Below are 24,216 nucleotides of genomic sequence, written 5' to 3'. Positions count from 1 at the left end.
TACTCATTTAGCTGATGCTTTTCTCCAAAGTGACTTACAGTGTTAAGCTGAGTACATTTACTCACCCATTCATACGGCTGGGTCATTTTTACCAGAGCAATTTAAAGTAAGTACTTTGCTCAAGGGTACTACCGGAAGGAGCCGCTTATGCAGTTCAGAGACATGGTGATTCAGAGGATGTAAGACACACACACGTTGGATGAAGCCGCTTGTCCCGAGGGGGGTCGCTGGGTACACCTAAACAGGACGTGAATCCATTGCAGGAGCCACACACACTCAGATTCACACATACAAAGGGGACCTTAGGTTCGCTAATTCACCTAAGAGACATCAAGTGGCAGGAAAACGACGCAAACACAAACTTCGTACACATATTCAGGTTCACCCATAGCATGTGAGTGACGGAGAGAGTGTGTTCCACTGATGGATGAATGAGTAACCCAGTGTAAGTAGTGTATCTAGCAGTGTAAGTCACCATGGTGAATAAGGCATGTGAGCTGATAACACTACATAGGGTTCATTGGAAGTCACTTTGGACGAAAGTGTCGGCTAAATAAATTAAAATGTAAAGTGTAAATGTAAGATATTACACACACTTAACATCACTATGGTGATTCCATGGACTAGAAACGCAGTGCGTAATATCGAATACAATACAATGTGTCCACTTCGACATTAAGCTACTTAATGATGACGTCTGATATGTTTCTGGAAACGTAACATACACTCTTGTTTGTATTTTTGTGTTGCTGTGCTTGTTGTTTAAATAAAAATAAGAAGAAGAATTTTAAAAAATGCTGAGAAAACTCATGCAAATCCACACAGAGTGAACCAGCTTTGGGCCCATGTCCAAAAGTGCAGCCCTGGAGATTTGGGGCACCGGTGCTACCCGCTGAGCCAACCGTACCACTCTGGAAACACATGCAGAAACAGGCAGAACTCCTGAAAGTCTGGGGGGAAACAACGGGGTCCAGTAGCATATGGATGGAGAAATAGGCAGCACAGGCCAGGAGGGCACGTGCCATAACCCGCATGAGGCCACGTGGGCAGTGGGTGGTTTGCTCCTGTGTGACAGAGCGCAGCAGGTCTGAGCAGAGCAGCCTGCTACAGAACATCATACACACACAAACATCATCACCGTCACTGTGTCTCACACACACACACACACACACACACACATCGACACGCCGAGCAGAGCTGATCCGCCGTCACACACCCGCCCATCGAGAGCGCGCTGCCACACACAGAACACACACTGCGCCTGTTTACACCAGTCTGCAATTCCGCACATGAAACTTTATTTTATTTTTTTAATCAACAATGATACATTCTGCCATTGATCGCTCGCGATCCCGTTAGTATTTTAACGCAATTCCAATTGCAGATTCGTGGCGGACATGATGATGAAGATGTTCTTCGCGGTCGGTCGTGCCGTAGCTCCGTTCACACTGCATACCATACGTGACCAAATAAAACAGCCATTCGCGCGGGATCGAGCTGCGCGTAACACACAAGAGCCACGAATTCATGTGACAACTGCCAAGGGATGTACGGCACCACCAACGCGATGTGCCCGTTATCCGGCGGCGTCCCCGCCGCGCAGCTCCCCCTCCACACCACGCGAACGCCCGTCCCTCGACGTAACAAAAATACACACACCTAATGAGTGTAACGTGAGGGAAACACTTAAAAGTTCACTCTCCTTGGAAGTACGAGCGGTCCCGGGCACCACAACTTCCCCCGCGCACGGGGCCACGCAAATCAAAAGGTCCAAATAAAACGCGCCGCCTTTCGATACAATGTATGTAGCGGTGTGATCCGCGGCGCGCGCCACATGCTACGTCTTTTCCGCTACCGTTCGCTGACACCCTCCCTGTGCGGGGGGACCCGGATCGGCAACTTTACAATGATTTACCCCTTACTGTAGCAGCTCAGCGTTGCCTCGATCAAGGCAAGACAAGGGTGCGGCGGCACGAGCGGAGCTGGAACCGGGATCCGTCCCGTTGCGACGCAGCGGCCTTAAGCACTGCGCTACCTGCTGACCACATGCAGGGTAAAACAGTGTCAATGTCGTGCCGTGCGTGCAGGGCACGGGAGCCTCGGCCGGAGCGCGCGGCCTCTCACCTCCTCCAGTACGTTCACCGTGTTCCTGCAGCTCTGCAGGCGCGTCGTGAAGCTCGACGTCGTGGGCGAGTTGTAGTCCTCAGTGGTCTCCGATAGGAACTCGGACACGGAGATCTGATCCGGCATCCTTCACAGAGCCCAGCGCCCGGAGGGGTGGAAAAAACAAGAGATATCCTGGCTGAAGGGAAAACCCTAAAGCATGAAGAGAAGAGTACCTGGAATTTTGGGCAGCTCGCGCTCCGGAGGACAGGCGGCTGATGCGGTTGGCTGAAAAGTACTAGGTATTATAATAATAATATTAGTAACGATGACGATGATGCTGATAAAATGAGCGAGGACGAAAATGATGAGTGAAAATGTGGAAGAAGGGAAATCCTCGCTGATGATGGGCTGCACTGTGTGGAATGTCCTCTGTCCTCGGTGAAGCGGAGTCCACCTGTCCGGTCCGGTCCGGTCCGGTCCGTCCCGCAGCGATGTCACAGAGGCACTGCTGCTGGGTCACGGGTGTCCTCGTGCCTCCAGCCCCGATGGAACAATGCGCGAGGGGATGCCCTCATTCCGCCCCGCCGCCTCGAGATGTACAGTACAGTACAGTACTTGCAATGTGACGCTTCTGTCTGCGATGAGCAGCCTTAATAAAACGTGGGCCCCCGCTGTTCTCAGTACACTGTCCCTCCGGGTTTCCTGCAGCAATGTGTGCTTTCTGACACTACACAACGCACATACAACACTTTCTCCCCTCCCGCTCTCTCTCTCTCTTTCTCTCTCTCTCTCTCACTCACTCAGCCATCCACTCTCTCATCCACCCACTGTGACTGCGAGCTTCGGAGAGAAACAAGGAAGGGCTCTGCGCATGCGCCTTATCGTGATACAACAATGGGTCACTGCGCACGCGGGCAGACTCGGGGGTCCTGGACCCCGGTTATTGTCTGGCGTGACACCTCTGCGTTGGGAAGTCTGCGGCCGAGAACTACTTTCATAAAGTGTGGTACAATTCCTGTTCTGTGAATTCGCGGACTTCAGTTTATAACACCCACGATTTCCGCCGACACACTTTTCGAGGTTCACCGCTGTTGTTGTGTCACCTAAACGGCGGTTTGAGATGTAGGTCCCGCCGGCCCCTTCAGAGCTCAGTTCGCGCCATGTTGCCCGCCGGTTCGCGCTCGCTGCGCGGAGTCACGGCGGGACTTTACGCTCACGTGCTCCCGGTCGCGCGTCATGCACGCGCCCCCTACCGACCAATCGGCGCACAACAGAGGTTCGCTTTGAAACACCCGCACATCTGGTACCGTGTTGGAAATGGAAGTGTTTCACTACAAAACAGTTTGTCATCAATCGTGACTCAGTACAGCTTCACATCGCGTGTGTGCATTAATACTTACACTAATATCTGTGTGTGTGTCACTTTAGTTTTGTCCCGCAAAGCTCCGAACCCGGGGGCGCAGCGGGTTTGGCCTGTGCTCGCTCTCTTTTCACCCTGCACGTTCGAGTCCTGTTTGGGTGCCTTGCGACGAACTGGCGTCCCGCTCTGGGTGTGACCCCCGGCTCGCGGAGACCCTACTCTGGACACGCGGCTGCAGACATTGTGTGTGTGTGTGTGTGTGTGTGTGTGTGTGTGTGTGTGAGAGAGAGAGTGAGAGTGAGTTCCGAACGCATGAAAATTTGGACTCACCGCTTCCATAAAGAGCCTCGCGGGGACAGGCGCGAAGACGATGACCTCATGGCTTGCGGTCACCTTAACGTCTGCTAAATGAATACATGTAATGTAACCAAAAATCCTAATCACAAACCAAAAAAAAAACCCTTGAGACGCATTGTTGCGAAACTCGGAAATTTACTGACAAATCAAATGTCTTCATGTGAGTTATAATCAATTACCTTTTTTAATCAAATTGTGTAGATCAAAAGTGGATGCAGCTAACTTACCGAGATTGCTGCGGGTTCAGTGCGAGAAGGAGATGTCATGTTCAGTCCATGATCTTGGGCTCCTCTTTCTGGAGCGAGGCGAGACGAGGTGTTATATGACAGGTGTGGTCCTTCCCACATGGATGGGCAGCCACGCAGGGACAGGAAGGGAAAACTCACCATGTGAGCACAAGAGCGCACTTATTGTTCCCGATCGCGGATCCAGAAGAGCTCGACCGGCAAATGTGCGCTGAGGGGAGACGCAGTTCTCCTCCCCTTTTCATCCTCAGCGCAGTTTTTCCTCCTTCAGCTGCCGTCTCACAGCGCCTGATGGTGTGAGAGGACGTGAGGCTGTGTGGAGTTTTAATGTTCACACCGTGCCTGCGTGGGTTTCCTCTGGGTGCTCCGGTTTCCTCCTACAGTCCAAAGACTTGCTGTTCAGGTGGATTGGTAACCCTAAGTCACCCATAAGTGATAGAGAGAGTGTGTTTTGCTGATGTATGGATGAGTGACCCATTGTAAGGAGTTACTGCCTTTGGATCCAAAGGTCCCAGGTTTGATCCCCATCTCCAGCTGTAGTACCCTTGAGCAAGGTGCTTACCCTAAATTACTTTGGTGAGTAAAATGTGGGCTGATAACACTGTATAGAGTTCATTGGAAGTCACTTTAGAAAAAAAGCATCTGCAAAATTAAGTACAGTAATAGTACGTTTATCTGACAGTTTTCTCCAAAGAAGCATATAATGTTAAGGTACTTACAGTTATTTACCTACTTATACAGCTGGGTAATTCCACTGGTGCAATTTGTGATAACTACTGCCGGTAGGTGGGATTCAAGCCTACAACCATTGGGTCCAAAGGTAGCAGCTCTGACTAGTACATTACCAGCTGTCCCACCTACTCCTTTTATACCTGGTGCACTCACACTATCAAATGCTTATTATTTTTTCCAAATATATCGACCTTTAATCCTTGTATTACAGCAATTTATTGCTATAACAGAATAAATTAAATAAGACATTAATAATACCAGTACATTTTTGAAAATATGTAACACTAGAAAGAAATCAGACCAAAATATTTTGTAATTAATCAGTTGTTTATCCTTGTGAAACCTTTTCTTCAATCGACCTAAAGGACATGTGTTGAACTATTGATTGTTAATTACACTTGTTGAGGGGTGTTCTGTTGTATTATAGACCGGAAAAAGGGCTCTGGGTACCCGCTTTATAGTAGCACGCCCAATATATACAGTATACAGTACCTCCAATCTTTATAAATCCAAATAAAATGAGAAAGTCACAACAAATTTATGTAATGCATAAATTGTACTTTTGCTGAGAGTACGTCGCTTTGGACAAAGGCTTCTGCTAAATGAATAAATATAAATGTAAAGCCAAAAAAACAAATCCATTCATCCAATAGTCACTTGCCCTGAACAGGGTCGTGGTGAACCAGAGCCTTTCCCGAAAGCGTTAGAAGCAAGGCTTAGGAGGGGAAAACCCTGGACGGGACACCAGTCTGTTGCAGGGTAGCCACTCATACACAGTTACCCATTCATACACTAAGGACAATTTAGAGACACCGATCCACCTGAAATGCATGTATTTGAACTGTGGGAGGAAACCAGAGCACCCATAAGACACCAACCCAAACATGGGGAAAACATGTCAACTCCACACAGACTTCTTTGTTTATGAATAATTTTTGAAGAACATTGTCCTGTGTTTCAGCACCAACAAATGCAGTTTAACTTCTGAATGTTAACATTTTCTTTTCTTTGTAATTTGAATGCAAAGAATTATACTTTTTTGAGATTTTAAACATAATCAATGACATTCAACAGAAACAGTTACTTAAGTCAAAGGTTCCAGTTTTTACATACTGTACATGTTAGAAGTTGAAAAAGTACAAAAGTTTTATTTGATTTTCTGCAATGTACTCAAGTACTCAGATGACAAAGTAATATTCTGTAAAATGTAAATCAGCAGTTAAACAAATGTACATCACTACTCTGTTGAGCATTGAATTCATTGCTTTAATACAAAATAAATAAGGTAGCCTTTCCTGGTGCATTTTATTCCATCTTATCTGAAGCTTTCAAAACATTGTTTATTATGAGAAAGTGCAATTTTTTCTACACTTTCATGTTTATATCAGTTCAAACACATGTCAGAGATAAAGTTCTAAGAATTACACTCCCAGTTCTGTTATGTGTTGATCTGAACTGTGGAATGTCAATATAATTCTGGATATGGAGAAGCAACCAGGCATGCCCTGACTGGAAATGAAATTTCTCAAATGAGCAACCCAACAGGTATCTCCTCACTGCTCCACTGTTCATTGTAGGTCAATACCCACCGGTTCCTGAAGACATTCTTTACTATCTGTCCACTTACAGATACCCTGGTACGTTAATGCAGAAAGCTGGGAATTCATGTCTAAATGTTACAGTATGGACTCACAGAGCATTTGGTGGGTATCAAAGCCTATTTGTAGATTCACGCACCGGGGCAATTTCGGATCGCCAACTGACCTGAAATATGTCTTTGCTAGAGGAAGCACACACCAACACGAGAAGAACATGCAAAGTCCACAAGCCAAGTTCAAACTAAAATCTGAACCCACACCCTAAGAGATGTGAAATGAGTGAGTGTGTGCATGTCTGGCTACCCTGCAATGGACTGGCATCCTGTCAAGGGTGTACCCCCCACCGCAAGCCTTGTGCTCAGTGATTCTGGGATAGGCTCCAGACCACCATGATCCTGATCAGAGAAAGAAGTTGTTGAAAATAACGGTAGACTCTCAAAGGGGAAAATATGACAGTTTTGAGGGGATAGCTGTAATTACACACACTGTCCCATGCAGGGTTGCAGGGAGCCAGAGCCTAACCCAGCAACACAGGGCGTTAAGCTGGAGGGGGAGGGGACACACCCAGGACAGGACGCCAGTCTGTCGCAAGGCACTCCCAGCAGGACTCGAACCCCAGACCCACCAGAGAGCAAGACCCAGTCAATCCCGCTGCACCACTGCACCCCCCTTTAGCTGTAATTAGGATCCTGTCATTAGTTGTTCCTGATGTTCATTCATTTGTCATCTCGTGGTGGATTGTGGGATGCTTTCATGGAGCTGACAGCTAGGCATGGGTTGTCTCAGCAGGTTGCAGGTGTACTTTAGTGTTCTGGTCTTCATCTGTCAACCGTGTCCTTTTAAAGACATCAATCCAGGCGTTTACAGCTTTAATAAACTGCATTTCCCAAGATACCTGCATCCGGGTTCCGTTTGCAGTATCGCCACAGGGGGAGTTGCGATATAGTCATAAGAGTTGAGATTAACTATATTTTAAGCAATATTTCTTTATGCCTAATGTGAGTTTTAAAAAGATGCTATCTTGTACATATACAAAGAAAAGATTCGAACTCAGAACAATCCCATATTTTTAACCTAAAACGCTTATGGAAGCACAACGTGACCAGAAGAGCAGTGAAGTCACATCATAGTACGCGCTCATTGGTTAACAACGAGGGGGTGGGGATTAAACAGAGCCTATGAGCTTTCAGCGCTATTTATGCAAAAAAATGTGCCGATGGGGAAGAATGGTGAGGTGCTGCTCAGTTGGCGCATGACACCCGGAAGTTAATGGTTACGTAATTTTTACACGTCTCAGAAGTTCTTTATGCCTGGTCACCTCGGCGGCTTCTTTCGGGAAGAACTGAAAATAGCGAAATTGGAATTGGAGCCGCAGTCGTGTCTGAACGGAACATATATATCTATCGAGTTCTGTCATCTTGCCGAAACTGTATCATATGGCTGAAGGCGCCATAACAGGTACTCGGTCGGATTAAAATAATCAACGTATTACTAGAAAAAGAATCTGCGTGAAGTGCTGAACATTTTTTTTTTATTTATTTAAATAACTGAGTAGAATCATGTTTTTTACTAGATGATGTCTCACCTCTGTTCGCCCTATGGTGTATGTTATCATGTTAGCACAGCGCAGTGGAGCATCCCGAGTCATCGTTCCTTTTTGAGGAGCCGATAGCCTGAATGTGGTTAAACCACGTCTCTGGTCGGGTCAGTCGCATTTTACTGGCCACTAACGGTGCGCTGCGCAAAGGCAGAGTGACTCCTCCTGGGTGGTCAGAACGATCAAAGTTCCAAGTTGTTACGTTTGATTTGCGCTTTCACTTCAATCGTTGTCTCGTGTTTCCGCTGCGTATCACGGGACTTAACCAGTGGGTCAGAGAAACACATTATTATTTATTAATGAGCTTCTACAGGTCACTAACTAGAATGAGATTAATTATAGCTGCCAGCTGGTGTAGTGGTTAGAACCGTTGCCTTTGGACCCAAAGGTCGTAGGTTCGAATCTCAGGTACTTAACCCTAAATTTCTCAAGTAAATTTAACTAGCTGTGTAAATGAGTAAAAAAATTGTTCCTTCCTTGAGACTAGTCTAAGTCACTTTGGAGAAAAGTGTCAGATAAGTGAATAAATAATTCATAGTTTTAAATAATCAGGTTTTAGATATGATTTTCAGTTTGTCCTACACACAAGCACACACCCACTGAGAGCATGCACTAATAACTGCCCGGTGGCCCCTTTGGTACGCGGTGCCCTCAGTTGGTTTCCACAACATGTGCTAGAGTCTAAAACGGGATGCTTTTGAACCTTTGTTAATACGCTTACAATAAACCTGCTGGGTGTGCATTTAATAACAATAAAGGATTTGCACTTTTATCTAGATGTTTTGAATGGACAAATGTTGTGGTTACATTGTTTTGTGTGATCTGTATCTAATTGTAGTAGCCTTGAGAAAGGTACTCATCCAAAATTGCCCCGCTGTATCAATGGGTAAGTAGTTTAACAATTTAGTTTCCAGCCATCCATCGTCAACAACCGCTTGTCCCAGCGAGCCGGACCCCAACCTGGCAACACAGGGCGCAAGGCTGAGGGGGGAGGGGACACACCCAAGACGGGATGCCAGACCATCGCAAGGCACCCCAAGCAGGGCTCAAACCCAAGACCCAGCACACAGCAGACACTGGCTGAACCTGCTGCGCCACCATGCCTCCACCATTGTAGTTTGCGTTTGATAAAAGTGTTAGGTAAATGAGTGAAGTAGTCTACTAGATCTGTCATTACTATGACTGAGTGCAATGTAATTATTATTTTATAGGAGCAGTGGAACTAAATCCAAATTCTGCCGAGTTTGTTCCACAAGAGAAGCAGAGCCACCACCAGTCTGGAAGAGTGCTGAATAGGGAGGATTACAACTGCAGCAGGAGTAGCCAGTATGCTGGTTCCCTTCCGCAGCGTCGCAATGATTCGATGGGCTCAATCAGCTGCCAGACTTTCTACCGTCGTGACGGCGGAAGAGGAAGGGGAAGAGGCGGCGGCAGAGGCACAAGCATTTCGGGTCGCCACAACTTTCAGAGGGAGAGGCAAATGAGACCTGAGAGTGGAGGGAGATTTCAAGAGGAGCGTTTCAAAGGCAGCTGTGCGGCAGAAAGCCCAGTGGCCGAAAGGCCCCGTATAGATGGGCCCAGCTGGAGAAGGGAGGACAGGAGAGGAATTGGCAACAGAGGATCCTATGAAAACCACAAAGATGCACAAGCAAGGAAAGAAAAATTCAGGCACGAGCCCAAAGGAAGTTTGAATGACGAGCATCTTGCACACCGTAGAGAGAAAGAAGGCAATTCCGTCGCAGAGGGAGATTTTGATTCTATTAGAGACATAGAATCAGCAGTCCAGCCAGAACCAGGATGGAGGAATAAGAAAGGATGGAGAGAACACGATCGCAACACTCCCGTTGACTCTAGGAACAAGGATCTACCTCCTAGACAGCGGTGGAAAGGTGGAAAGGACCTTCCTCGGGCAGAGCAGAGACCCTTGGGTGGACAAGACTCTCATGGCTCTGATTCTTCTCCTTGCGATACAGTGGCTTCAGGTGAATGTGAGGCCTTCACAAAAAGTTCTGCCAAAGGCAAGAGCAGACAAACTATACGGCAAGACCGAGGGCAGAGGAGGCCGATGAGGTCAGAGCAGCATTCAGGTCGAAAGAAGCAAATGGATGTACCCAGAAGTAAAGAAACGCACACTGGTGAGCAAGTAACACTTGTGCTTGCTTTGTAAAAAGGATACTTAAGTATATTACACATTTTCCCATGTCACTGAACATTAGCCATTTAAAAAAATGATACAAGTGCAGTTAATGCATCCCCCCCCCAAAGTGACGAGTTGCAAAAATGCTGAGTAGGGTAGATGATGGTGAGGCTGCAAACATTACCTGTGCTCCTAGTGCCAATAAAAAGACCATACAAAGCTTGCCTTCCCCATTGAGGAACTGTTATATTTGGGTGGATTTATTCTTTAATGTGGTTACTCAGTTAATAGTCTGGTAGTTTACCGTATGCCTCCGCATGGCCTTTCGCACAGGGTGCCTCATCGAACAGCTGACGGAGGAGAAGTACGAGTGCATGGTCTGCTGCGAGGTGATCCGTGTCATGGCACCAGTTTGGAGCTGTCTCAACTGCTATCATGTCTTCCATCTCAACTGCATCAAGAAGTGGGCCCGTTCACCGGCCTCGCAGGCAGACGGTACCAGGCTCCTTCCAGCTTGATCTTGTTGATTTTACCCAGTACCAGTATTCCACCCTGTAGAGCCCTCCTTTGTATTAACTAAAGTGAGTGCTGAAATAATGTGATATTAACGACATCTCCGTCACCTGGATGAGCAGTTAATATCACATGGGATCACATGCTGGGCTGGACAGAGAGGAAGTTGCTCATCATATTCATTGCAGTTTCTGTTTTTAACTCCTATCATTTTTTTGCAACTGGATTGTTATTTTAACATTTTTCTCCCAGTTGTAATGTCATGTTTAGCTTGAGTGTTCTTTAGAATAAGTTGATCAGAAATTGTGGCATTTTAAACCTCCCATGTTGTTGCAGATGGAAATGGAGGTTGGCGATGTCCTGCCTGCCAGAACGTAGAGGCTCGTGTTCCGGTCTCCTACACCTGCTTCTGCGGTGCGTTCTGCCTGCTTGCCCAGTGTGTTTCTTCATAAAACGAGGAGCCAAGATGGTCACCAGATATTTGTCTTGCGCTTGTCTCCAGGAACAGTGTTTTTAGTCTGGGTGTTATGTTTTGTGCATGCTGGTACCCTGGTAGAAAGTGTAATAGCCTAGGTTGTCTAAGTGGTCTAATATCCAAGATATTTATTCCATTTTAACTCTTCACCAAGAAGACGTATAGTCAAATAGCAGGAGGAGAGCTGCTGAAGCACACCTCAGCCATTCATTTAATGAATATGGAAAGGTGAGAACCGTTTCTGTCATCAGGCAAGTTCACGAACCCAGAGTGGCACCACGGTGAGATCCCACACAGCTGCGGAGAGATGTGTGGGAAGAAGAGGAGTGGGCTAGACTGCAACCACCCTTGCAACATGTAAGAAATGTAGATATAAACACTGATGTTGTGTTACAATGTTAAGCTCGTCATCTTCTTCATTGCAGCGGTGCCAGTTGGTCTATAAAGTAAAAGATATCGTATCTCTTGGCCTTTATTGTAATGATAATGAAAACGAAGAATGTGGAACTGACACTTTCATCATCCCGTGGTGATTTAGAGAATGCTAAAAGGCCCCCCCATCCAACGCTTGTGTCTTCTGCTTCTTTAGCTTATGTCATCCAGGACCCTGTCCACAGTGCCCTGCCTTTGTCAATAAAGCCTGCCTCTGTGGAAAAACCAGGTAAGGTATAGCGACAGCCGCTCTTTTGTGATGCGAAAGCCAAATGCGTGAGCATCTGTGGAGAAAGTATGCGTTACATTAACAGAAACTTCTAGACCACAGTTAAGTTACATTTATCCTTTAGCAGATGCTTGTCTCCAAAGTGACGTACATCTCAGAGAAATATAATTAACGCAAAATTAATTAGTAAGTAATAAGTAAGATTAAGTTAGAAATTAATAATGCATTAATATTAAAAAGTAATAAATAAGTTAAATTAATACAAAAAAGTTAGAAGCGTTGAGTGTTATGATGTTATACAGCATGCATGGTCACATCTGCATTTATATTTTTTCATTTAACGTATGCTTTTCTCCAAAGTGAAATACAGTGATTAGTTGAGTAGTGTGTGTTAAGTAGTTTTTAAATTATACTTAAAGGATCACTTACTGAGGGGTGTGCGGTGGTGCAGCAGGTTCAGCCGGTGCCTGCTGTGTGGTGGGTCTGGGATTCAAGCCCTGCTTGGGGTGCCTTGCGGCGGACTGGGGTGTGTCCTCTCCTCCTCCAGCCTTGCGTCCTGTGTTTTTGGGTTAGGCTCCAGTTCACTGTGACCCTGCTCGGGACAAGCGGTTGTAGACATTGTGTGTCTGGGCGTGGGCGCTTACTGTGCTAGAGCTGCTACACCCTTTCTTTGAATCCCTCACCCATCTTTACAGCAGATAAATGTAATACACACACTTGAATTTTGGAAACTAAACACCCACCTAGTATGCATGTCTTTGGATTGTGGGAGGAAACCCACGTAAATATGAGGAGAATGTGCAAAGTCCATGTAGGTCGAGCCATATTTAAACCCACAACCGAATGCACATCAGCGTAACATTTTCGTGTTCAAGATGGTTTGTTTGACATCTTGGTTTCTGTGCTGAAGTTTATCCTTCTGTGCCTTTACTAGTCAGACTGTGCGCTGCGGACAGCCGGCATCCATCTGCTGCAACCAGGTCTGTGGTGCTGAGCTAAACTGTGGGCAGCACACCTGTGAACAGGTGTGCCACAGCGGTGTCTGTCCACCCTGCCAGCTGCGCACCAAGCAAGGTGAGAGGAAATGCCCATCCAACACCATGAAGTGTCATTTTGATGCTTCAAAGGGTGAGAGGTGGTGATCTGAGATGTCTCTTTCCTCCATTCACAATGTAAAAGCTGTAGAGTTAGTTGAAGTGTCATTAGAAGGACCTTTACAGTTGCCACTGGAGAACTGTGTAAAATATTTATTTGTAAAATCGTTTTCAACCTTCTTTTACCAACTAATTTTGGCTTCATATACTCCAGTTTGCTACTGTGGGATGGTTTCTCAGGAGGTGCTGTGTGGCACCAATAAGGAGAACTTTGATGGCTTTGGACACTTCTCCTGCGGAAAACCCTGTGGGAAGTAAGTACCTACGTTAATACTCACTTGTTGTGCTGTTTAGTGTCGTCATTGTACCCACTAGGATGAATGAAGGACTGTGGTGCCTTATAAATTTTGAGTTTGACAAGAACCACCGAAGTCATGGCATACTTCCAGTAATGTCAAAGTGTTGCTTGATGTTCATGGTAACAGATACTTTGAGTGTTGTTTAAAGATTTTGTGGAGTGCAACAATGTATGCAGCTGGGTAATTTTACTGGAGCAATTTTAGGGTAAGTAACTTGCTCATGGGTTCTGCAGCTGGAGGTGGGAATTGAACCTACAACCTTTAGGTCCAAAGGCAGGAGCTTGAACCACTGCATTGTCAGACATCACCTATGGGTTTGATCCCAGTTCAGTTTGTGTAGAGTTTGCAAGTTCTCCCATGTTTACATGGAGTTCCTCCAGGTGTTCAGCTTTACCCCTCCCCATCCAAAGATGTGTTTTGACTGAATTGGTGACTCTAAATTCCCATAGTGTGTGTGAGAGTTACGTTGCCTTGGTGTAGAGATGAGTGTTTGACTGTGGGTAGTTTACTGTAGTGTGTCTGATATTGTAAGCCACCATGGATGGAGTGAAGTGTCAGCTAAACACTACATAGTATTGATTAGAAGTTGCTTTGGAGAAAAGCATCTGCTAAATAAACGAAATGTAGGTGTAAAGAGTCGTCTTCACAGTTTGTCATTGTGCAAGATGCCGTAATATTGTCTATGCCCTTATTTATATTTACTTTCTCTCTCATTTCTCCCAGACTGCTGGACTGTGGGAATCATGACTGCCAGCAGCCTTGCCACTCTGCGCCCTGTCAGTCCTGTCCCAGGTTGCCCCAGCTTGTGAGCAGTTGCCCCTGCGGTCAGACACCCCTGGCCAAGCTCTTGGAGCTTGGCGACGTTGAGAGGCGTAGCTGCACGGATCCCATCCCGTCTTGCGGAAAAACTTGCGGCAAGCCCCTCCCCTGCGGCTCCAGCGGTGAGGCAGCCCGCCACGTTCCAGCATTTTCAGATGGTTTCGCCCAACATTTCCGCAGAGCTGAGAGAGTTTATAAAAACTTGCACAAGAATAGAAATGTGCTTAATACTGGAAAATATTTAAGTTTTGTCATTCACTGGTTTTATATATATACATTTTAAGTGATATGGAATAGTTTTCACTTATTGATCTTTTAGAGGTTTGTAACAAGGGTCTCCCATTGGAGTGGGTCCATGAATTTTCTTTTTTTTTTTTAAACTCGTGGTCTTGTTGCAGTCACCATCCACGTGTGTGAGAACATATGCCATGAGGGTAGCTGTGGACCCTGCTCACTCATGTCAACTGCCAAATGCAGATGTGGCTTCAAAACTAAAGTAAGCCAACGTGAAGGTAACACTGTACACCACCGCAAGGAAACGTAATACATTGTGCCCTACAGATAGGCGGCACTTAGTTATTTCTGATGCTGTTCTCCAAAGTGACTTTCAGTGTTTCTGTACTAAGGAGATTACGTTATTTACTCATTTATGCAGCTGGTTATTTTTTTACTGTAGCATTTCAGGGTAAACATGTAGCTCAAAGAGGGTATTCATGGGTATTCTTTTTTTCGATTGTAAAACGACGACTCTAACCGCTGCACTGCCTGCTGGTTCTGGCCAAACAGACCTGAAAGACAACTTAAAGCCGTCATACGTCTAATATTCGCCTGTCCATCCTCAGCGTTTGTGTGTTTGTTGCTCATGCGCATCAGGATGTTTTGCAAAGCCTACAAATGCAATTCAGCATCTTCTCCATTGAGTCTTCATACTGAAACCCTTGTTTAATTTCTAGGAGGTTCCCTGTGCCACAATCCAAAATGAAGGTAGGATAATTTTTCAGTGGGTTGTGTGCTGTTACACAAAGTGTTTTACATTTATTCATTCAGCACAAGCTTTTCTCCAAAGCGATGTACATCTCATAAAAAAATATAGTGTGTGCGACACTTAGATTTAGATGTGTGATTCTAAAGTGCAGTTAGTTTTACTTTTCACCTTATGATCCAATGTACATCACATGAGTCGCTGCATAAATTATCCAAGTATTGACAATTCCTAATCACATTCCTAATTGTTTTTTTTTAAAACATTTACATCACACGAGTAGCTGCATGAAGGTTTACCCGTTGTTAAACAGTTATCGCAAGGTTATTTTGTGGGAGATCAATAACTTCAAAGATTCATGAAGTGGCACTTGAAGCACCATGGTTTTTTAGGCATTCTGCATATCCTGTATTTTGTTGTATAGGTATTTGTAGCTGTCCATCAGAATTACATCAGTTTATTTTAACTAATTGGTTCTGTAGTGGGGGGTGTGGTGGCACAGTAGGTTTGGCCTGTGCCTGCTGTTTGGTGGGTCTGGGGTTTGATTCCCGCTTGGGGTGCCTTGTGACGGACTGGCATCCCTCCCTGGCTGTGTCCCTCCCCCCCTCCAGCTTTGCACCCTGTGTTGCCGGGTTAGGCTCCGGTTCGCCACGGCTCCACTTGGGATAAGTGACTTCAGTCAGTGCGTGTGGTTCTGTAGTCAAAGCAAACGAATAAATTGATGTGGATGGAAAATCTGTGCATTATGTCTCTGTTGGTCCCTGTTTAGTGATGTGTATTGAAAACATAATAAGAAAGGTTATTTACTGGTACGCTTTCACTTTCGTCCTCTGCAAGGTGAGCTTGAGTTTACCTGCGACAAGCGCTGCAACAAGAAGCGGTCCTGCGGAAGACACAAGTGCACCGAAGTCTGCTGTGTGGTGCGTAGCAAACGGTTTTGCTTCTCATCCATGCACCAAGCTGCGTGTATTTCTCCACTCTACACTGGTTGTCTACAGTGATTTAAAACTGGGTGATTTCCTTTCAATCTCTGTTTTAACTGGATTATTCCGGGTCCTCTGCCAGGATAAGGAACATCGGTGCGCCTTAATCTGTGGCTATAAGCTGAACTGTGGCCTCCACCGATGCCAGGACCTCTGTCACCGTGGCAACTGCCAACCCTGTTGGCAAACCAGTAAGTCTCCCTGCTTGCATGATCTGAGACAAAGTGAGTTTCGTGTCCACACTTATGACCTTAAATACCACTAAACAAAAAGCCATTTGACATATTTAAAATATACGTATTAATTTAATAGGAAACACTGTTTTGTTATGAATACAAGCCTTAATTAAGGGCTTGTACGATATGGATTGTTTTGATGCCTGCATCTGCTCTGTAGGCTTCGACGAACTGACTTGCTACTGTGGGGAAACAGTCATATACCCCCCAATCTCCTGTGGTACCAATCCACCTGAGTGCAAGAACCTCTGCACCAGAACGCATGACTGTGATCACCCAGGTACGCCCTAGTTGTGGTTCTTTTCTCACTCAACGCTGGTGCCTTTATTGCACGGATGAAGCTCAATGGTACAGGGAATCCTGTGTTCATATGAATGAACAGCCTTGTTGACACTTTTAACCCTTGCATCCATTCATGCAGTAGGGTATAGGGTGCTTCAGCATGTGGTGGATTGACTCCAAACGGACTCGTTTTGTATTTTTTAATGTGGTACTAACCAGAAATTCAAGGCAACTGGGACAAGCAGCTTCGGCGTGTGTGTGCGTGCGTGCGTGCCACACTCCCACATAGATCAAGACACGATCATGGGCAGTGCATCCGGTCCAGCTGTGCTAAACATTGCCATTGGGAATGTTTTATGTAGAATGTATGTCTGCTTTTATTGAAAAGAATGGTGAGATTAACCAAAATTCCTGCAAATACTCAATTTCTTCTTTATTTCAGTTTTTCACAACTGTCACAGTGAAGAGAAATGCCCCCCGTGTACCTATCTAACCAAGAAATGGTGTATGGGTAACCATGAGGTGAGTCGAATTTAAGGTGTTTCGCAGAGTGCGTTACAAGCTGCATACACTCTGCAGTTTTTGTTACTCACGATTGTCGTGTTGAAAGAAGACATGATTAATGTATTTTCCTAAATAGCTTTTTATTTGTGTGTGTGTTTTTTTTTCTTTTTTGAGTGGGTTGAATGAGCCCGTTTTATAGAAATGACACATTGTGACTTCTCACTCCCGGCAGCAAAGGAGCAACATTCCTTGTCACCTGTCGGACATCTCCTGTGGTTTGCCCTGCAACAAGGCCCTTCCGTGTGGCATGCACCAGTGCCAGCGGATGTGCCACCGGGGCCCCTGTCTGGCCGAGAGCAGTTGCCAGCAGCCGTGTGCGGCGCCTCGTCCCGAGTGTGGCCACCCTTGTGGTGTTTCCTGTCATCCTGGATCCCCTTGCCCTCGCACACCCTGCAGTGCTAAGGTACCTCTTTCGGCGAGCCCTCAGTTTTCAGCTTTACTATTAAAATACCATACGTGCAGGTTTTATTTAAAGTATTTATTTAATGGGCAGCTGATAGCATAGTGAGGGCTGCTGCTACCTTGAAATGCTACCCTTGAAGTGGTAGTGGGTAGTGTAGCTGCACTTGTTGGGAATTAAGTTCTGGATTTAGCTTGTATTCTGTGGCTGGACTATAATATACCTTCTACATGACTGATACTACATACCAGATATTTGATCATTAAAAAAAAAAAAAAAGTGACACAAATGTCTTTACGGGCACCAGTGAAATGGGAACCGTGTTGCTGCATGTGGTGCCTTCCTCACCCCTACATAGATGTACAGTTGGGTGTGCTTTCTGAACCCTGTGTTGTTTCTCCAGGTGGTTCTGCATTGTGACTGTGGTCGCAGGAAGGAAACTGTTATCTGTGCTGAAGCTGCCAGCTCCTACCAGAGGTCTGGAAAATAACTTTTTTTCTTCTTCTTCCCAAGAAGGTGACATTTACAATGTTTGGAGATATCATTTACTTTTGTCTGAATGTGGCTGTTTTGTGTCTGTAGAACGGCTGCCATTGCTGTAGCTAGCAAGCTGTCAGACATGCAGCTCGGTGACTCCGTGGACATCGGACAGCTCATCACCAAAAAGGAGATGAAACAGGCCAGGTTACCTGAGTTTTTGTTTGTTTGTTGGCCCCCTCATATAGCCCACATGACAAAAATCTATATTTGGATGAGAAATTCACGAGAAAAAGGTCATGTTGACATGTGACATGGACAGACAGCAGTTGAAATTCTTCAAGTGTTAAGTTTTTAGGACTGAAACATTTTCCAGATGTTTAATTTTAATCACTTTTTTAAGATCTCAAACATTTTCTTAAATTTGGTTGTTCTAAAAGTGACTTTGGATTTACAAATGAAGTATTCAATGTTGTCTTTAGATAATCAAATACTGATGGAACTGATAATTGTTCACATGGCAGATGTTTCCTCTGAAACAACGTACAACTGAGTGCATTCAGCAGCAATTCAGTTTATTTTTATGTGCAGCTCTTCTCAACATGGTGGCACAATCCTGAAAGATATAGGCACATAATTATCAAAGAATCTTTTTTTTTACAATGTGTTTTGTTGGTACTCATTCAGGTATGTCCCTATGGAAGATAATCTCCTCAGTGAACATCAGATTGATGGTTTTGGAATAGAAATAGGGAACAAGGCTGGTTTTATAATTCGTGATGGAGTTCGAATCCAGAGATTTAATTTGAAGTAAGGAATGAGCTGTTTTGAGGGTAGATGAGACAACCATAGGAGAGTGAGGAATTAAAGATTAAATAAAAGGTTGCAATGAAATTGTCAGTAAAAGTTGAGAAAGTATGGGATCGAGAGGGTTTTACATAAATTGCTCTCCAATATTTTCTTGCATTGCACATGTTCAGTTAACAGATTTCTCAGTAGTTGAATGAATTGTTTTATTTCAATGACTTGAAGCATTTTATGCATGTAGAGACTCAACATGGTGCACGTTAGTGAGTCTTATATTTGTGTATGTCTCTGGTTTTAGGCTGCAGTGTGACAAGGAATGTGCAGCTCTGGAGAGAAACAGGTGAGTGCATTCTGCAAAGGAAGGCATAGTTCATTCAGCTATGAATTGGTGATGTGTTACTTTGGATTTGGTTTTCTGCATGTGCTCATTTATCAACTTTACAGAATTAATAAATGTCCTCTTGTTAAATGTTACAATCTTTTCATCATGTTCGACTGTTGTCGTAGGTGTTTAATAGCTTTTCTACATTTACATGTATTTATTTAGCAGATGCTTTTGTCCAAAGTGACTTCCAATGAACTCTATGTAGTTTTATCAGCCCACACACCTTACTCACCGTGGTGACTTACACTGCTAGATACACTACTTACAATGGGTCACTCATCCATATATCAGTGAAACACACATTCTCTCTCTGTCACTCACACACTATGGGGGAACCTGAATAGCATGTCTTTGGAGTGTGGGAGGAAACCAGAGCACCCAGCAAAAACCCACACAGACACGGGGAGAACATTCAAACTCCAGACACACTGAGCAGGGATCAAACCCACATCCTCTTGCACCACCCAGGTGCTGTGCCACCTTGCCGCCCAGTTGACATTTAGTAATTGGTCAAATCTAATGCATTTTGAAAACGGTCAGGTGTAACCAGTAGGTTTTGTAAAATGTTAACACATTTCCCCCCGCTTTGTTTTTTTTTATGAACGTCGGTGCATATGGTGAAGGAAACACACTAATTGTACTTAATCACACGTCTGCAGCTATGTCTCTTTCTTCTAAGGTAATAGACAAAATATATTTTTTTAAGAGATGTATGTCGCCTTGGAGAAATCGTCTGCTAAATGAATAAATGTATATTGTTCTTAATGTCTTATATGTAGCAGTTCACACAGCTGTAATAACTGTAGGAGCTCAGTGAAATGCATGTGATGTTTTGTATGACTGATTATTCCTGTCTGGTCTTCTGCAAGGAGGTTGGCCGAAGCACTGCAGATTGACGAATCAGCAGATCCTTTCCACATTCGTTCCTCCTCCAAGTATAGTGACAGTCTTAAGGAAGATGCCAGGTGTCTCCCCTTACTTTACACTTCATTATTTGCAAAATTGCAGTATGTTCCAGATTATGCAATAAAGTGGTTATAGGAGGAAAGAACATGAGGCCTCTAACCCATATGCAACCCATATTATTTTTGTAATGCAGAAAAGATCTCAAGTTTGTAAGTGAGGTAGAGGAGGAGATGAAGAATTTAGTTGAACTTGTAAACAAGGTAAGAAATCGTAACTGAACGCTGCTTATTAACATTCCAGATACACTTGTATCTCATGTTACATATATTCCACTGACCAATTATGGAAGATACAAATATATACCAGTTTGTTTATTGGTAACTGCATTTTCCTCAATGTCCTGTTTTGTAAAATTACTCAGTTGCAGAGGAAAAAGTGGCTCATGAAATGGTGCTTTTAACTTCTGGCAGTGCAGGATCAATTTCAATACACGTGCACCTAACGAAGTTTATGGTGTTTACAGCTATTCGACATTAATACAAATGTTAAAATTAGCCTCTTGCAGGCTATTTTTGTTATAGCTGTATTTGAGACCTTTGCAGGATGTTATCAGCAAACTAATAAAAGTATGTGACTTGCGCATTTTGGTAGCAAACAGTTACGCTGCAACTCACTGTCCTTGTCCATCTCCACTGTTTCATTCTCTTGTGTTGCCTGATATGCAAGAGGAGCACTGTGGTGTGTGTGTGTGTGTGTGTGTGTGTGTGTGTGTGTGTGTGTGTGTGTGTGTGCGTGCGTGCGTGCGTGCGCGCGCGCGTTTGCGTATAACACAGAACACCACAACATGGCTGTGGCAAATACTTTTAAATATCTGAAAATTAAAAGTAGACTTTAGTGTTGCTGAAAATTAATAAAAGATGGCAAAAGCCCGCTGCAGACTGGTGTCCTATCCATAGTACTCTATGCTTCTAGGGTGGAGGAACACTGAAATTGTGCAAGTAGTTAATGAAAAGTCTTTGTGAATTTTTAGTTCATTATAGGTGTATCTGATTTTTTTTTTTTTTTTTTAATCTTTTATTATGCCTTTGTTGACTGAGATAGTGGTTTGGGTTAACTGGGAGTAGAAGTCTGTTATTATGTTTTTAAGTTGAGGTACAAGTGTATCTATCCTTTTCACTGAGCTATCCTAGTGGTTTAATTAAGATAAATTGGATTTTGAATGGAATTTTTCAATAAATGTTATTACAAGAAACTTTATCGGCTGCATTTTCAGGGCAAGCAACCAAAGCGAAGTCACTGTTTCCCACCCATGAACAGAGAGCATAGAAAGATCATCCATGATCTTGCCGAGGCCTATGGTGTCGAGAGCGTCAGCTATGATAGTGAGCCCAAGCGCAACGTAGTTGTAACTGCTGTGAGGTGAGTTCTTGCAGGGCATGTAGATATATTAAATGCCCATGTTTCATAAAAGACTAAACAATTGAAGTTGGTGGAAATTGAAGTTAACATTTCAGTGTCAGGAGTTCGTTCTCTAACCATTATAATGAAACATATTGTATGTATTTGCAATTTGCTGGTTAATCCCATTTGTAGAAGTGTTTTGTTATGGTTAAACGACTGGATGTTATTTAATAGTTGTTGAAGTTTTCACTTTAAATCTATTAAAAAATGACATGGTTAGATGGTGTCTACCTTTTAAGGAAGAGTTTGAAATTTTTTGTGACGTTACACCATTCCAGTTTTTTTTTTTTTTTTTTTTTTTCCTTCCCCCCCGAGCAGGGCTACAAATGTTGACATCAGAACATTTTGTATCCGACAATTCTAATAAATCACTTTCATTTAGGCGGAAAACATTTTATTAGTTATAGTTGTGCCACTATGACCAGAAATCCATGTTTTTTGTTTTTGCTTAATACCACTTTTCCAGTTTAACAGGTGACTGAAAACTGACTGAATGGTCCATGTGCTTAGTACATTTTCCAGTCAGCCTTATGACATAGTGCCTTGATTGTTAGGAATTAAACTGTATATGCTTTCGCTAAGCAATAAAGCTCATTTCAACTGATAAGTAAAATTCCCCGGTCAAAAAGACTGAAGACATGGAAATCAGTATTTTTAGTGAGGAAAGGGCTAACCTTTAATTTGAAACCGCTATGCCTTACTTACAGTCAGTCTGTTTGTAAAAACAGAGTTGAGAGATCATTACCACTCCAAGTATGGCACTTTCAGAGCTTTCTGTCAGCCCAGTTAGAGGGCGAATATAGAAAAATAGCTTTAAAACTGAAGCCCATGTTTTCACCACAGTAATACATTGCTATGTATTTCGCTTAAAGCTCCATTGGTTCTCACTAAGCAAAATACCTGTGCTGACACATTTTTAGTCTGCATGCAAATCTTTACAGTAGCTAGCTGTAGATGGATTTTTCCTCCTCTCCGCAGTATAACTGCATCTTTCAATCTTTACATTTGCCACATTAGTCTCTTGTGATTGCAAGGTTTTGTTTTCTCTCTTGTGTACTTTGCTTCGTAGGAAGGCATCTGCTAAATGAATAAATATAAAGTGTAATTTAAAGTACATCTTTGCAAAGATATCCTGCTTCCTGTATTTAATGGCAACAGCAGAGCAAAAAATGTATACTGCTAGCTGCTATTATTGATTTAGTTGATGTTCTTTGAAGTGACCTACATTGTTAGGTTAGTACAATACATAAATATGCACAGTAACTCATATGGTGACAGCTGCTGTACAGTGTTTAATCCTAGACTAACACCACATAAATGTGGGACTAATTGGAAATGCTGGACTCCATGTAACAAAGTTGAATGATTACACAAAGTCATAGATGAGAAAACGGAGTGTAAAGTTGAAAAGTAAATAAACCCTGGCAGTAGTGGGAAACTAGATAAGTGACAGGAACAGAGGAATAGTGTGTGTGTATTGTGCGGAACATTGTACACTCTAGATGAACAACTTTTTTGGAGGGCAAGTCTTGAGAATTTCAGTATACTGATGCAGTGTTCTAACGACTTGCCAGGTATTGAGGGACCAAAAAAAATCAGCAATAGTACTCAATGAACTTCCACACAAATGCTGGAGAGACGTACTGAGGTTCCTTGGACGTTCAGTGGACAAAAAGGTTGTGCCTGTGTATTGATGACTATGGTAGTATAGGTGCTTACTTTTGGGTTGACTCACACTTGCAAATCCTCAGTCTCATCAATGAATGCAATTGAGACATAACTGAAACCAGCTCTCAACAGTTACTGGAGGACTGCCTGTCAAAGGAAATGTCAAAAACAGGACATGTCGATAACAATGCTCCCTTATTTGTTGTATCCCTCGCTTACAGAGGGAAATCGGTGTGTCCCAACTCAACATTGACAGCCTTAATTGAGAGGGAGATGACAGTGAGAGCTCCACCTCCTATTGCCCATTTAAGACAGCAAATCAGCAAGTAAGTATTTATAACATACTTTTACTCTCCTATGCAACATTGTCACTTATTATGAATACGAATAGGCATGTGACTCTTTATCTCTTTAAAGTTAGAGACTTTTTATTGGTGTGTAGATATATGGCAAATAGATGTTGATCATAGTGTTGGAAAACCTAGACATAATAATGGAAGCCTGATTCTTAATGCGCTATATTATCACGATGCAATGAGTTATGATAATCGATCATGATGTGATATGATAACTTGCAATCTCTGTCCTTGTTCCCTGAAACAGAGGGCAAAATTCATCTAGAGAGGAGCCTGTAATTGACTACTTTGATGTTCAGGATTGAATCCAGCCAGGAATGTGGGACATGGGGGAAAAACAGTGAGCCAGTGTATCAATGAATTAACTGAAATAAAGCAAAGAATTTCACACTTGGTTCGCATTTTTGGTTTTCCATGCTCTCTTTAACCAAGTTCACGTTTCATGAGCCATTAATAATACATATGTGCTACGTGAGGGAGACATGCCAAACACACACATGTTCATTGCACTATGGGGCAGCACAATACATTATCATATGTGGAACATACACAACACCAACACCTGCTTACGATGCTGGTAACCAGGCCACCATAGCGCATACACATAGTTAATGGTAACTAGCACCTAGTTGGCATAACTCGCAAATTTAAGCGCA

The 24,216-nt window shown here is 43.8% G+C and overlaps 2 protein-coding genes across 5 annotated transcripts in view; one reads left to right on the top strand and one right to left on the bottom strand.

Moving 5' to 3' along the window:
• LOC108942348 (arf-GAP with SH3 domain, ANK repeat and PH domain-containing protein 1-like) overlaps positions 1-4,100 on the bottom strand; it is an 81,326-nt gene extending 77,226 nt beyond the window's left edge. For 2 of the 4 annotated variants that reach the window (XM_018765654.1, XM_018765655.1), the window contains exons 1-3: positions 4,051-4,098; positions 3,797-3,867; positions 2,125-2,251 (exon numbers count right to left, since the gene is read on the bottom strand). In XM_018765654.1, the coding sequence (XP_018621170.1) occupies positions 2,125-2,251; positions 3,797-3,846 (177 nt within the window). In that variant the 5' untranslated portion in view covers positions 3,847-3,867; positions 4,051-4,098. Of the gene's footprint in view, positions 1-2,124; positions 2,252-2,560; positions 2,885-3,796; positions 3,868-4,050 lie in introns of those variants that run through there. The other 2 variants (XM_018765657.2, XM_018765656.1) reach the window with 2 other exon arrangements.
• A 3,518-nt stretch (positions 4,101-7,618) lies between these two features.
• Positions 7,619-23,953, top strand: nfx1 (nuclear transcription factor, X-box binding 1). Its single transcript, XM_018765814.2, has 24 exons — positions 7,619-7,856; positions 9,207-10,130; positions 10,466-10,627; positions 10,982-11,059; positions 11,372-11,477; positions 11,710-11,781; positions 12,716-12,855; positions 13,090-13,189; positions 13,958-14,175; positions 14,452-14,549; positions 15,007-15,037; positions 15,873-15,955; positions 16,101-16,209; positions 16,415-16,534; positions 16,979-17,058; positions 17,273-17,503; positions 17,904-17,977; positions 18,083-18,184; positions 19,083-19,124; positions 20,039-20,134; positions 20,269-20,335; positions 21,349-21,494; positions 23,426-23,530; positions 23,808-23,953. Exons 1-24 carry the CDS (start codon positions 7,835-7,837, stop codon positions 23,863-23,865), a joined length of 3,264 nt encoding a protein of 1,087 aa, XP_018621330.2. The 5' UTR covers positions 7,619-7,834; the 3' UTR covers positions 23,866-23,953.
• The last annotated feature ends 263 nt before the right edge of the window (positions 23,954-24,216 follow it).

This window comes from Scleropages formosus, chromosome 5 (assembly GCF_900964775.1).
Source record: "Scleropages formosus chromosome 5, fSclFor1.1, whole genome shotgun sequence".
NCBI classification, from domain to species: Eukaryota; Metazoa; Chordata; class Actinopteri; order Osteoglossiformes; family Osteoglossidae; genus Scleropages; species Scleropages formosus.
This window is presented reverse-complemented; position numbering and strand designations above follow the sequence as displayed.